This window comes from Mesocricetus auratus, unplaced genomic scaffold, assembly GCF_017639785.1.
Source record: "Mesocricetus auratus isolate SY011 unplaced genomic scaffold, BCM_Maur_2.0 Super-Scaffold_100013, whole genome shotgun sequence".
Taxonomy (NCBI): Eukaryota; Metazoa; Chordata; class Mammalia; order Rodentia; family Cricetidae; genus Mesocricetus; species Mesocricetus auratus.
Genome location: NW_024429196.1, coordinates 15,932,450 through 15,947,894, shown reverse-complemented (window position 1 = coordinate 15,947,894; position 15,445 = coordinate 15,932,450). Strand labels below are relative to the sequence as shown.

The 15,445-nt window shown below is 43.0% G+C and overlaps 1 protein-coding gene across 16 annotated transcripts in view; it reads left to right on the top strand.

Annotated features, from left to right (window-relative positions):
- The first annotated feature begins 243 nt into the window (after window positions 1–243).
- Window positions 244–15,445, top strand: part of Mllt10 (MLLT10 histone lysine methyltransferase DOT1L cofactor) — a 141,147-nt gene continuing 125,945 nt past the window's right edge. For 4 of the 16 annotated variants that reach the window (XM_040755430.1, XM_040755429.1, XM_040755428.1 and 1 more), the window contains exons 1-3: window positions 402–502; window positions 1,039–1,198; window positions 5,662–5,741. In XM_040755430.1, coding sequence (XP_040611364.1) covers window positions 1,039–1,198; window positions 5,662–5,741 — 240 coding nt within the window. In that variant the 5' untranslated portion in view covers window positions 402–502. The other 12 variants (XM_040755438.1, XM_040755434.1, XM_040755437.1 and 9 more) reach the window with 9 other exon arrangements.

The window sequence follows — 15,445 nt, the reverse complement described above, 5'->3', positions numbered from 1 at the left end:
TTTGACCTGTCTGGTGCACTTTCATTTGTCACGGGGGCCAAGGTGGTGCGTAAGTGGGCGGTAGATATGGTAACACTTCCACTGGGTGAACTTTGGGAAGAATCCAGGACGTGAATTTAATGGGAGGTGAAGCTGCGACAGCACTGGGAAGTTAGAGCGGCCAACTGCAGGAAGCCATGCTTCATTACACCCTTCATGGAAGCTGGCACCCTCTCCCAACCATTGTTACCCGCGGGCCAGTTCTCGAGGCACAGGCCTTCAGGTAGGTTCCCAGGGCCACGAGACGCCCCGGGGACTCCGGCCCCTGCCCGCGGCCTCTTCCTCACCCACGCGCGCCCCGGGCCCGCGAGGCGACGGCGGACCAACGTCCAGGCCCACGCGCGCCCCTGCGCCCTCCGGTAGACTCACTCCGGCCGCGCCGAGCAGCCGGCTCTCCGCTCGTCCCCCACCTCCGCACACCTCGGCGCCGCCGAGCGGTGCGGGGGGAGGGGAAAGCCTGGAGGTAGGCTGGGGCCGGGGGACGCGGCGGCGCGCACGCAGGCCTCGCCTCTCCGGGCCGCCTCCCTCACGCCGGCCGCAGGGCGGGCCGACGCGCACGCCGGGTGACGCTCGGAGGAGGAAGCGCAGCCCCTTCCCCTCCCTCGCCGCCCCGGGCCCAGCGGGAGCCCCCCAGTGCGCCTGTGCGGAGGCCTGCTTGATTATGTGTGCCCTCCTCGGGCGGCGGCGTTAGCGGCCGGGTGGAGGTGGGGAGGGAGGACGCCGCGGAGGAGGAGGAGGAGGAGGAGGCGGTGGCGGGGAGGTGGGGGGGAGTCAGCAAGGACATGGCTCCTGACTCCTGTGCGGAACGTGAGTGACTGAGCGGCTAAGCCCGAGTGAGCGAGCGGCCGAGCGGGCGGGCGTGCGGGCGGGTGGGCCGGCGGGGACGGGGCCGGCTGGCTGGCCGGCCGGCCGGCCGGGCGGGCGGGCGTGGGGGCTGCTTGTGGGGAGCTCTCGCTGGCTTGCTTGTGTTTGTTAATGGTCCCCCCAACTCCCTCTTAGATGGTCTCTAGCGACCGGCCCGTGTCACTGGAGGACGAGGTCTCCCATAGTATGAAGGAAATGATTGGAGGCTGTTGCGTTTGCTCAGACGAGAGAGGCTGGGCCGAGAACCCGCTGGTTTATTGCGACGGGCACGGCTGCAGCGTCGCGGTGCATCAAGGTAAACACCCAACCGCCCGCCGGGCCGAACCGGCCTGCTCCCAACCGTCATTGCCCCCCCTCCCTCGGCGGCAACTGCCACCGCCGCCCCTCCCCCGGCCCGCCCGCCCGCCGCCCCGCCCCGCCCCGCCCCGTGCGCAGGCCGCGGGAGCCCGGCGTGGTCGCCGCGGGCGCGGGCCGTGCCTCGGCCTGCGGGAGAAAGTGCGTGTGGCCCGGGCTGTCATGTGATTCCGCGCTCACTCTCTCAAGTGTCATTTGGTGGCCGCCTGCGTCGGGCCGGGTCTGCGCCTGGGGAGGGTAGGAGCGTGCGACCCGCGCTGGAGTCCCCCGTGCCGGTGTGGTGGCTTTGGGAACCCGAGGCTCTCTGCCCCCTCCCCTACCAGCACCCCTTGCCGCAGTGTGTCAGACGACTTCCTGTGATCTGGGGCAACCTGCCTCTTGAGTCGAGGGAGAGAGGGAAGGTGGGCCCTGCTGCACCCCAAGCTCTTTGGCGGAGACCCAGCTGCAGGCCACTGGGGGCTTCTGCGAAGACAGTGGAAGACCCTCGGGAGGGAGGGAGGGTCTGGGCTGAGCTGACCTGGTGAGAGTAGCTAGTCAGTGGCTGCCGCACAGCCTGAATGGCTCCAGAGACTTGAGAGATTCTTAGTTTATTTTGGGATGTTATCATCATTAGAATGGTTTAGATACCCACCCACCTCCAAGAAAAACTGGGGACCTCTTTTAAGACGCCTTTCTGGTTATTGAAGTTTCTGACTGTCCATTTCAAGTGGTAAGGGTATTGCAGGACGGAACGTGGTTTACTTACTAGGTGATCATCAGCCTATCGACGCTTCCCATTTCTGAGGCTAACACTGACCGGGGTTTCTCTGTGGCTTTGGAGGCTGCCCTGGAACTAGCTCTTTTAGACCAGGCTGGTATCTGAACTCATGGAGATCCGCCTGCCTCTGCCTCCTGAGTACTGGGATTAAAGGTGTGGGCCACCACCGCCCAGCTTACGTTTTTGTGTTTTTAGATAGGGTCCAGTATAGCCCAAGTAGGAGCCAGGCATGCAGCAATCCTGCATTAGCTCTCAAGTAAAGAAATGATAGGTATGAGCCTAAAGGAGTTGTTTTATAATGTCTTGGGAGGTGTCTTACCAAATGGGAGAGAGGGGAATTGGAACATAAAATGCCCAAGTGAATTTTATTTATTTTTTTGAGATAGGGTCTTGTCAGCTCTTGCTAATCTGGAATTCAATTAACTATGTAGCCCAGGTTGGCCTCATCAAGGCTTCTGCCTCTAGGGTGCTGGGATTAAAGGCCTGTGCCATCATCCCTGGATTTTTTGAGTCTCAAGTCCAGTAGCCCAGGCTCACCTTGAATTTCCCATCCTTATTCTTTAAATAATTATTACCTGGGGGGGGCACATTTAGACAAGTAATGATATTTAGAGAGTAACTTAACTTTAAAAGAAACAACTGGTTTCTTTTAAAGGAGAAAGTTTCATATTGTCCTTAATAGTAAGTGTTAGTCTTTTGGCAGACATCAAGTACAAAAAGGAGTGAAAATTCATGTCAAATCTATATAATTTTTGTTAGTTTTCATTGGCATTTGTGTGTATGTGTTACAATGTTTAGTTGGGATAAAAAATAACAGTTGTCATGGCATTCTTGTATCTTGTTATACTTTGCTGAAATATATTTTCCCAGTACATTTTTCCCTCTGCTTTTCTGTCTGGGGCAGGGCATAACTCATGAATTGGATGATAAATTATTTTTGTTATGTAATCTCTGCTTGTCAATACAGAAATGTACATCTAAATCTTAACTTTTCCCTTCTAGAGGTGCTTCAAATAAAAGTGTGTTTGGACTCTATGCTGTTTCTTTTTCTTTCTTTTTTGATACAGGGTCTCACATAGCCCAGACTGGCCTCAAAGTTGACATGCTGATGAGACAGACCTTGAGCTCCCAGTCCTTTGGCTTCTAACTCCCAGGTGCTGGGATTACAGATGTGTGCTATCACCACCCAGTCACTGATGTTGTACACAGATTTAAAAGAAATTAACCAAGGCATGGTGGTTTATGCCTGCAACCACAACCCTTGAGTTTGAGGACAGCCTAGAAGTTAAGACTCACTAGCATATAGTTTATTTGAATTAAGGTGTCATTCACAGGGCCTTGGGTTTAAACTCTAGTGTGGAATAAACCGGGCATGAAGGCACGTGCCTGTAATCCTAGCACTCTGTAGGTTGAAAATCTCAAATCCATCCTAGGGGTTGTGAAGCAAGTTTTGAGGTCAACCTGTGCTATTTGACACTCTTCTCAAAAATTAGAAATTTAGCTTTTGGTTTTTAAAAAGTTCTGTTTATTTTATTGTTTCCCAATATTTTAAGCCATTTCCTGCTGAGTAAAATGGAAGTTTAATGTGTTTATAAATTCTCAAAAAGGCAGCAGTGGCACATGCCTTTAATCCCAGTGCTCAGGAGGCAGAGGCAGGCAGATGTCTGTTAGTTCTAGGCCACCATGGTCTACAAAGCTACACAGAGAAACCCTGTCTTGAAAAAAAAATGTTAGCAAATTAAGTATGAACATTAAACCAACTTTTTCAGCTGAAGGATGACTCAGTGGGTAAAAGGCAGCAGCCACCAAGCCTGATCAGTGTGACCTCTGAGACTCATGGTGGAAGGAGAGAACCAGCTGCTTGTCTTCTGACCTCTACTGTTCATCCTGTCCCCCCCCCCCAGAATAAATAAGTGTTAAAAACATTTTTTTTAAGTTGTTGAACAAAGCAACAAACCAAACTTTTCCTTCCTTTTCCTCTTGTGTTTCATGCTAAGGTTCAGACTCAAGACTTTCTTCATGCTATACAAGGTTTTTTTTTGCCTTTGAACTACCCTAGTAGCCCCATCACTTGGATTTTATAGACAGAATCTCACTTATGTGTTCAACTTCCTAAGTGCTGAGATTACAGTTGTGTGCCACCATGCCCAGTTTAAAACAAAACAACTCCCACCCTGTTATAAATATAAGGAAACTAGGCCAGTGAGATGATACTAGTTAAGGCCTTGAAATCAATTGTTGGACCCATATAGTGGAAGGAGAGAAATACTGGAAGGTGACATATTGTGTATGTGAAACTCACATAACACAATAAATAAGATGTAATATAAAAATAAAAATGAGGCTGTACTAGGTATGTGAGACTGAGGATACTTGTGGGGGTATGCAAATTACAAAGGTTTTTTTGTGATAGCTTTATATTGAGATATAATTATATACTATGCAGATCACCTGTTTAGAGTATTTATAATCCAATGGTTTTTTTTGTATATTCATAGAGTTCTGCAAACACTTATCACAGTTTCTTAGATCCTTTTCATCACTCTAATAAAATTCTTGGACCCATTAGAAGTAACTTCCAGTTTCTACTGATTCTCACTAAGTAACCACAACTTTGTCTATTAATTTGCCTTTTTTGGTTATTTCACATTATTTTCTTTTAACTACTGGGGATTAGTCTCAGGTCCTTGAACATGCTGTGAAAGTGCTTTACCAAAACTATCACTTTAGCATTGAGTAACCTGGGCCGGCTTTGAATTTGCTAGGTGGTAACAGTGGACCTCCATATCCTGAGTGCTGGCGTTACAGGCTTGAACTACTAAACCTGGCTTTATGTGGTACTGGAGATGAACCCAGGGTTTCATGCATATGGTGTATGCTGTAGTCTACCAGCTAAACTGCAATTCTGGCAACCCACAAAGTATTTCACCTTAGCTATCTTGTTTTCTATCTGTTGCTTGTCTTAGTCTTATTTTTTGTTCTTAATCTCTGTTATTTTGTTCATTTGTATGCTTGTAGTCCCAGCACTATAGGTTGAGGTAGGCTATATAGTCAGTGAAATACAATCTCAAAGCAATAGGAAGCACTTGATACTTTTAAACTGTAGGGCAAGAAAGCAATGAATTTCTGATTTATTCTTACATAACTTGTGTTAAGTTTACATAATCACTTACAAAAATAACCTCAACATGCAACTAAAAACAATGGCGGCATTTGTAGCATTTTGACTTACTTGGAAATAGTTTCTAGCCAGGTGGTGTTGGTGCACACCTTTAATCCCAGCTCCAGGACAGCCTCCAAAGCCACAGAAGAGCCCCGGTCTCAACTCCCCTCTCCCCACCAAAAAAGAAAGAAAATAGAGTTTATGGTTTAGCTTCTAGAGTTTTGTGATTATATGTATGTATTATTATACTAAACAAACACTTTTTGGACTTCAGTGGAAATAACTCAGAAGGTTTAATTTAAAAATTTTATTATGTTTTAATTTTACTTTTAAATTAAATACACAATAAACACCATATAAAATAATTTATGAAACCAGTTGAATACTGTGGGAGGTAGTTGGTATGCTTTATAAAAATTGTTTTTCCTTAGTTTTCAAATATAAATGTTTTGTTTTCAAACTCAAACATTTTTTTCCCCCACAGCTTGCTATGGCATTGTTCAAGTACCTACTGGACCATGGTTTTGCAGGAAATGTGAATCTCAGGAGAGAGCAGCCAGAGTGGTAAGGACTGTTTATCAAAAATATTAAGAAAAGCAAACAAACAAACGAGTAGTTTAGATCTGGATGTCAGATATTAAATATTGACTTTAAGTTTTAACCTGATTTTGTAAAATACGAAAAATAAAGTCACATGCACGTATGTACGAGTGTGTGTGTGTGTGTGTGTGTGTGTGTGAGAGAGAGAGAGAGAGAGAGAGAGACAGACAGACAGACAGACAGACAGACGACAGAGAGAAAGAGGAGAGAGACTAGAGATAAGAAATTCAGGAGCTGAGGATTAAACTCAAGCCTTCTTACATGTTAGGTAAACAATAACTCTGCACTGGGTCTTCGGCACTCTATCCAGGGTCTCTTTACTAGAGCTGGATTGCTGGTATTTCTGCTTGGTTTAGTAAGTGTGGTGGGAAAAAAACCCTCAGGGCCTTGGTTACTGACATTTTTCTATGTCTGTAGTGTGTAGGTGTGTAGTTTAATTTTCAGTACTCTTTTGTTTTCAAATCTTAACAATTTTGACAAGAGAGCAGAGGGTTTTCCTTTTAATCTTAGCTGGGCACTGTCAATGTGAGCACTTTGGTGACCTTTTGGGAAATGAGGGAGGTTTGACCTGAAATTAGAAAAGAGACATTTCAACTTCCTTTTCTTAGGCATATAGCAAAAGTAAAACAGTCTTCCTTGGGTACATAATGAATTCTAGTTTGAGACTACCCTGGACTTCATGAGACCCTGTTTCAAAAAGAAAAAAAAAAAAAAGAGAAAAAATATAAAAGTGTGTGTGTGTGTGTGTGTTTAAGACTTGAAATGTGAAAAGTTTACTTGTTTACTTTTTCTCTGTGTAGGATGTTATGTTTCAGGCAGTCTTTAATCAAATGAAATTAGTTTGCATTACCATAGTTTTCAATAAGCACTAACAGTGAAGTGAGGAGGATAAGGTAGGAGTGTTAAATACAGTTAAGAGGAAAAGTACTGGTTGGGATGTGGTGGAGTACCTCCAATACCAGTTGTTTGTTTTTATCCCTTTATATTATGGGAGTGCTCAAAATGTCAAGGTAAATATGGTAGTTATATTGGGAGCATGTTTTATTTCAGTTTATTTAAATTGGTGGGATGTGGGAAACCTTTAAAAAAGAGGTATAGTCTCCTAAATTCCTGTAGTGACAATTATGAGGCAAGTCCAGTACTAAGCTTGTATGAATGAAGTAGAGCATTTTTTATTGTAGGGATATAGGAACCAAGAACCTTAATATGGATGGGAACTGTTATCTCTTCTGTAGGACCTTCTTTCTTTGTGAAAATTGTCTCTGCTGCTTATCAGTTAGTTGTAACTATGTACCAGCTGCTGTACTGATTACTTCATTTAATTGTCAAATTCTTCAAGTAGTTGTCATTTTATGGATTAGAAAGATGTAGGGAGCCAGGTGGTGGTGGTGACATTCCAGCACTCAGGAGGCAGAGGCAGGAGGATCTCTATGAATTCAAGGCTATGAATTCAAGGCTAGCCTGGTCTACAGAGCGAGTTCCAGGACAGGCTCCAAAGCAATACAGAGAAACTATCTCGAAAAACTAAAGAAAAAACAAAACAACCCCTCCCAAAAAAAACCCCCCGTAGGGAAACACATATCTAGAATTGCAATCTAGGCAGATTTTAAGCTGTTTTCTACTTTATATTGCCTCCTGTGGAGAAAGATGACTATTTTTTTTTTAGTTCTTTTCACCTTTCTGTCCCTCCCATTCTCTTTTTGAGATATGGAGCCCAAACTGTCTTGTCTCAAACTATTAATCTCTTGTCTCAACCTCTTGAATGCTGAGATTGGTGAGGACTGCCATATCTAGGTAGTTTAAGGCTTAAAAAAAAAGGTGTGCGTGAGTGCGTGTGCGTGCACGCGCTTATGCATAAAAGAATGGGTTAGAGGATAGCTGTTGGATGTCAGGTCCCACCTTTGGACTTCCTTTAAGATGTTCTTAGTGGTGCATGGTGGCACATGGCTTTAATCCCTGCATTCAAGAGGCAGGCAGGTGGATGGATCTCTGTAAAGCCAGCCTGGATAATACAGGAAGTTCCAGGATAGTCAGGACTACATAGACCTTGTCTCAAAAATGTGAAAAGAGAGGGAGAGACCTTCTCTTTTACTCTGCATAAGCAAGCTAGCCGACCTATGAGTAGATGTCCCAGCTTTATTTTTTATCTCTGTAGAGCCTTGCTGGGCTTACAGGTGCTTGCACTGGTAGTCTGCCTTTTACATGGGTTTTGGGCATCTGATGTATGGTACTAGTGGCAAGTTTTCTTTTTTTTTTTTTTTTTTTGTTGAGACAGGGTTTTTCCATGTAGCTTTGGAGCCTTTTCTGGCACTCCCTCTGTAGACTAGGCTGGCCTCAAACTCACATAGATCCACCAGCCTCTCCCTCTCAAGTGATGGGGTTAAAGGCTTGTACCATCACTGCCTGGCTTGGCATGTTCTTTTATACACTGAGTGGTCGCTCCGGTCCTGTACTTCTGTCCTAAGAACCTAAAATCTCAATCTGAATCTCATGTTTTTATGGTTAAAATTGCCTCAGACTGGTTTAACTTAGATATGGTGCCTACCTCTAGACCTCCTTAAGATCAAGTTGCTCAGATGCAGCTAGGGAACTCTGGGCTTGCTTGTCAGAAAAGGAAGCTGGCTGTAAGTATTCTGACAGATAGGAATAGTAATGATACAGAAAGATAAAGCAAAGTTTTCAGAAACCTGTTTTTGTTTGATAGTGTGTACATTGCATTTAAAAGGTGAGATTAGAAATAAAAAGATGCGGGATGATACTATCGTAGAGATGTAGGACCTTAAAAGGAGGACATAGGAATCCACTGGGAGCATTTCAAAAGAAGAGTAATATGTGACTGAGTGGTATCACCATCAATTACTCTAGAATGGCTTACCATCATTAATAACAATTAGGCAGGTAGTGTAGAATGTGTGGTTCATACGTCCAAAGCCCTATGCTTAATGCCTAGGAACAACAAACATTTCCCAGAGTACTAGTAATAGATGAAAGAGAACAAGCAAGAAGTAAATACCGGGTTAGCGAGATGGCTGAGTGGGTAAGGGAACGTGACACTGAGTGTGATCCTGGGAGCATGCATGTGGGAAGGAGAGAACTCGTGTCACAAGCTGTGCTCTGACCTCCACTCACACTCCAAGTCATGACCTCCAGGCAAAGCAACAAAACCAAAGGAATGTAATTAGTTTTTGTAATGGTGAAACATGCCTGTAACCCCAGCATTCTAGAGGGAGGGGGAAGATTTTGAGTTGGAGTGTTGTTTGGGCTGTTGTCTCAAAAAAAAGGAGAGAGATAAAAATCAAACATGGTGACGGCTTATACCAGTTCTTGGGAGGCTGAGGCAGGAGGGTTGCCATGGGTTTGAGGCCAGCTTGGTCTCTCTAGAGTTTGAGACCTTGTCTCAAAACAACAAAACAAACAAAATCCACCAAAACAGCCACAATAGACCTCCCCAAAAAAACCCAAAAGACCCCAATCAGGCAACAACAAAACCAAAACATACAAACAAAAATTTTTTTAATTAAAATTTAAATGTGTGAGTCGTCCCTGCAAAGACTCTGGGGCTGGAGTTAAGGTGCTTGAGTTGCAAGGGAACTGAACCTGAGGGTCCTCTGCAAGAGCAGCATGTGTTCTAAACCAGTACTGTTCCCATTGATGTTTAAGCTGTCTCTCCAGCTACCTAAGGGAAAAAGGTCTCACATAGCCCAGGCTGACTGAAAACTTATTGTATAGCTGAGAATGACCTTGACTTTCTAATCCTTGTGTCTCCTTCCAAGTGCTGGGATTACAGGCTTGCATCTATGCCAGGATTATAATTTAAGTTTTATTTATTATTATAAAAGTGTTGTGGCCTCTGTGGAATTGGACATTGGATCTCTTGTAGCTAAAAGATAGAGCCCAAGAGCTTGATGTGGATGCTGAGCACCAGACTCACTCTGGTCCTCTAAGCATCACTAAGCCTTCTCTCCATCTCCAGCCCTAACAGATTAGTAATAGGCAAGTTTGTTTTCTGCACTCGGTTATTGAGATGCTGTTTCAAGTACTCTCCAAAAAGAAAAAAAAAAGATTAAGTTGATGTTTTTATTTTATTCTTCACAATCTGAATTTTTATTAACATGTTATAGTAGTTACATTATTCTATGTATATGTCTGTGAGTATGTATAATTTGTATTATTTTACAGGAATAGTAGCTATGTATTAGATTAAAAGATGCTGGTGAATAAACTCAAGGTCTTAGACATACTAAGCAAACCCTTAACCAGTGAGCTAAAGCTGCAGCCCTACCCAAGCTGGATTTGAACTCTAGGCCATCGATCCTCTTAAGTATCTGTGTCTATAGACACAGTGATGCTGTACTTTATTCATTCATGCTAGGATTGAATCCAGGACCTCATAATCTTACTCTTAAACTACAGTCTCAGCCAGGTTGCCTTTATTTTGAAGTTACTTGGTGTACATATGTTTAGGGTTACTGTAATAAGGCTCTGGTAGTGTTTTGTTTTTGTTTTTCAAGATAGGGTTTCTCTGTGTAACAGCCTTGACTGTTCTGGAACTTACTCTGTAAACCAGGGTGGTATCAAACTCACAGAGATCTGCCTGTCTCTGCTTCCCGAGTGCTGGGATTAAGGGCCTGTACCACCATCACCCAGTTAGTGTTTTTATATTTAAGCATTTCATTATTTTACTTTTGTGTGTTAGTTTGAATTCTGGGATAATAGATATTTAGGTGGAAGTAAGATTTAATTGTAGTCTGTCTTCTGGTATGTTTGAATTCACAGTTGGAAGCCTGTTCACTTCAGGCTTGGCCTTCTTTTTTCAAATAAGAAGGAACATTCCTTTACTTCAGAGTATGTTCTTTTCTAGAAGAAAAGGTGGCTGACACCTGTCATCTCAGCACTTTGGTGGTTGAGGTAGGCGGATTGAGGTCAGGTAGCATTACCTAGTGAGTACCTTGGGTTACAGAGTGAGATCCCGAACTCAAAAAGGAAAAAAAAATGTACTGTCTTCTTTGTCAACTAATTCAACACTCTTAGTGAGTATCATTTAGGTGTATGAGACTTACTCTGTTTTCACGTCTTCTGTTTGTTTATATTATGGAAGCTAGCTGTCTTCATATGTAGGCTTTTTGCTTATCTAATGAGTTAAAAATTTTTAGCTTAAACTGGGTGGTGGTGGCACACACCTTTAATCTCAGCACTTGAGAAGCAGAGGATTGCTGAGTTTGAGGCCAGCCTGATCTGAAGAGTGAGTCCAGCCAGGACTATTACACAGAGAAGCCCTGCCTTGAGAAAAACTAACAAACAAAAGTTTGAGCCTAAACCTTCTGTAGATCACTACCCTTTTCATTCATGTTTCTGAGAAGATGGATTTATTGTTAGCATCTTTTTTTTTTCTCTTTGAGACAGGGTTTCTTTGTGTAACTGTCCTGACTTTCCTGGGAACTTGTGTTGTAGATCAGGCTGGCCTTGATTTCACAGAGATCCCCCTGCCTCTGTCTTCCAAGTGCTGGGATTAAAGGTGTGAGCCACCACTGCTCTGTTGGTGGCCCATACCTTTAATCCTGCTCTCGGGAGGCAGCTCAATGCCAGCCTGATCTATATATTGAGTTCCAGGAAAGCCATGACTACATAGACCTTGTCTCAAAAAAAAAAAAAAAAAAAAAAAAAGAATGTTTTATATGGGTAATCTTCATGGTAGTCTATCGATTACGCTTTCTTTTCATCATCTTTTCCCTTTCCATCACTTTGGTCTTCCAGGACCTCATGAATATTTAGCCCATGCTGCCTTCTTTCTTGTATCACTCTAGATAGCCTGTGGTTTTGTGGAACTCACTATATGTCTGAGACTGGCATTGAATCTGGATGGCATTTTCTTGCTTCCCGTCTCCAAAGTGCTGAGATTATAACCATGTACCATTGGTTTCTAATTACTTAATACCCGCTTCCTCAAATGCTAGAAATTGAATTAAAGGTCTTTCCCATGTAAGGTATGTTCTCTGTCACTAAGGTATATCTCCAGCTAGGGCTTTCCTGGAACCCAGGCTGGCCTTGAACTCACAGAGATCTACCTTCGAGTGCTGGGATCAAGCGTGTGTGCATCATGACTGGCTACTATTTTCTTCTTACCCAGGTTACTTCTAATACTTTAATACTGGTTTACTTTTTTTAGTGATTATTCTGGGCACACAATTGTTTTTCCTTGGTTTTTTGAGACAGGGTTTCTTCGTGTTGACCTGACTGTCCTGGAACTTGCTTTGTATACCAGGCTAGTATCTATCCACTTCTTGTCTCCCAAGTGTTAGAACTAAAGCTGTGAATCACCAGGCCTCACCTGGTACACACTCTTTTAAGTTGCTAACTCACGTTCGGAGAAATGAGTTGAGGTTAAAGACATGTTTTTGGATTATTTCTTCGATAATTTCTCTATGTTTATTATTTGATCTTTTTTTGTATGCTTTTGAATTTGAGCCTTGGCTCCTCTATTAGTTGATCCTAATATTTAGTATTTTGCATTTAACTTTCAGTTTTTTCTTTTGTTATTCTCATGTGATAGCTTGCTTTGTTTTTTAATTCTTCTGTAAACATTTGACATTCAGTTGAGGTTTTGCTTTAATTTTATAGATTCTAGGCTTTCATTTAGTTCCCCATTCTGATCTCACTGTTCTCAGATGTCCTATCTCAGCTGTCTTGTCATGTATTCTAGATTTACTCGTCTCTTCTTAAAAGACAGGGTCTTTTCATTTTCTTCTTTCTTTTGAGCCTGTCCTGGAATCTGTAGATCAGGCTGGCCTCAAATTCACAAGAGATGACTGGGCTGGTTTAACTCACAGAAACAGTTGACCTGAACAAGGGGGAGCTCTTGGACCCCAGATTGATGGCATGGGACTGACCCAGACTGCCTGAAGGTGGGTGTCAGGGAGGAGGCCTAGGTAATCTATGGGACCTTGGGTAGTATTTATCCCTGGCATACAAATGGACTTTGAGTGCCCATGTCACAATGAGGGATACTCTCTCAGCCTGGACTCTTGTGAGAGATCCTAGGCCACGCTCTGGATGAAATGGTAGACTCTGGAGATCCACCATGGAGGGTCTCACCCTCCCTGAGGATGGGAGTGGAGATTGGGTGGGGGACTGGAGGTTCTGATGGGAAAGGTAAGGGAGGAGGGGAGGGAGAGGGAGCTGGGATTGACATGTGAAACAAAAATAAAAAATAAAAAAAAGGAAGATGGGAAAAAACATTCACAGAGGTGTGCCTGCCTCTGCCTCCAGAGTGTGGGATTAAAAGTGTGTGTCACCATTACCCAGCAAAGACAGAGGCTTACAATATGGTACTTGCTGGCCTCCAAATTAGGCTGGTCTTCAACTGCCTTTGTTTCACTAGTCTGGTATTGCAGGTGTATGCCATCATTCCTTGTACCTACCTAGATTTCTTTTGTTTTATTGTCTCCAGAAAAATTCATCATTGTAGTTTCTTAGGACAGGAGAAAGAAAGTTACCTGGTAGTGGGTAGTGGAGAGATGAAATTGTTTTCCAGTTATATCTAATTTTATCCTTACTAGAAAACACTTGTCATATGTTCATGGCCCATCACTGTACACATGAATTTCTCTATCCTGCCTTGACTGGGATCTAAAGTTTTTCCTGTTTTCCAAACTGAACGCATGATGAATTAATTTTGGAGTTATTTATGGTTTGTGCAGTTTTGGGTTTTCTTATTTTGGTACTGGTCAAGCCTAGTGCCTACTACATGCTAAGCACATACTCTTCTACAGAGCTACACCCCAGTTTCCTTTGACATCCTTTACTTGTCTTTTTCCTTTGTAATGTGTAGAATTTTAGAGCTATTTTTTGCTATTTTATGTTAGTAGTGTCATACCTTTGTATCTCACTATTGTCAGTCAGTTGATAACTGGAGGAGGAGAGAAGATAGGTTTTAAGTGAAATAAACTGCCTGCACTGCATTTTCAATTGTTTTCCAACTTGAAATCCTCCTACCTCAGCTTTCTGAGAGCTGATACACAGGCATATGCTAGAGAGAGAGCTGATACACAGGATATGCTACCATGTCAGGTTTCTTTTGAGGTCTTCCTTTAGAAGTTAGTAGCTGATGGCTTCTATCTTGATCTTTCCTACTCAGCTCACAAATGATTTGGAATCTTCCCTTTGGTTCTACTTTTACATGTTCACCATAGATGGTTTCCCCTTCGTTGGCAAACTCTGGAAGAATACACAGTAGTTGATATGTCTACTTTGTCAGCTGTCTGCTGTATTCTCTTAGCTTAATGATTGAGGAATACCTGCTTGTCATTATAAATGATAGAATTTGAAATCTGCTTTTGCTGTTCATTTTCATCATGGGCACTGTCCGCATTATCCCTGTTTCCTTTTGGTGACCACTAAGTTCCCTGCGTAAGAAGTTCTTTGATTACTTACCAGAAAAGCGATCACCCTTGGGGATTTGGGAAATTTCTTTCTTTTTGTTAGATAAGTGAAGTACTTTCTGTTTTTCTTTTGTCGTCTATGAGGCAGCCCAGAATCAAATCTGGTCCTTAACTACATCAGTCACATTAATCTTATTATATTTTTTTTCTCTTTCTCCTTCCATTGGGGTATGACTTCACTTCTTACCTCTGCTTCTCTACGTGTTGATTTCATTCTCTTATACTACAGACTCTCTACTACATGAGGCTGGAACCATGACTGCTGGCAGCTCTTGACTTTCATCTTCCCAGCCCCTTCTACCAGGAAAAAGGGGCTCTTTTGAAGATTCCTGAGAAGGACTCTGACCTACCTGTCTTGGATCATGTACTCACCATCCCTCTGGCTGGAGTGGGGAGGGTTCTATGAATTGCAGCCCTCACTAGAACTACATAGTTGGAGTCAGGGGTAAGAGCAGTTCCCTGATTCTGGTGGGTGGGTGCTGTTTGAAGAAAACGAATGTTATGAACAAGTGAATAATAGATGTTTATAATTATGGATTTTAATACTTTATTATTTTATAGGTTCTTTACTACCTTAGGTACTTTACTGAAGAATTTCAGCCCAAGTTTAGAGTATTATAAATATGTTCATTTATCCTTCAAACTACATTTGGCTTTTAATTCTTTCACAAGAAAATTTGATGTTATTATAATAACCAAATCTAATTTTTTTTACTCATTTGATTCTACTTGATCTATTTTTGACATTTAAACTAGGTGTGGTTATGTACATTAATAATCCTAGCACTTGGAAGGTGGAAGCATAAAGATCAGACGTTTAAGCCTGACCTCCATGCTATATAAGACCTGGTCAAGAACTCCAAACAACAAAATCATAGTGCCAGAGATCATTCAGATTTATCTATAACTTCCTAAAAGCTAGTTTTTTTCTTTCGAGACAGGGTTTCTCTGAGTAGTCTTGGCTGTCCTGGAGCTTGCTCTGTAGGCCAGGCTGGTCTCCACTCACAAGACCTGTGCTTCCTGATTGCTTGGATTGTGTGCCACCACTGCCCTGCTGCTATTTTGTTTTTACCCCAGGTGTTTCAACATTACTATTTTGATTCCTTTTGACATTATTTTCTTACTACAAAATTTAAGCTTTTCCTGCCTATTTGAGTATCTTATCCATGGGGAACAATATTGTTAGTTTTTTTTCTTTTGTTGTCACTGTTGTGAGGCTCTAAGCCCTGA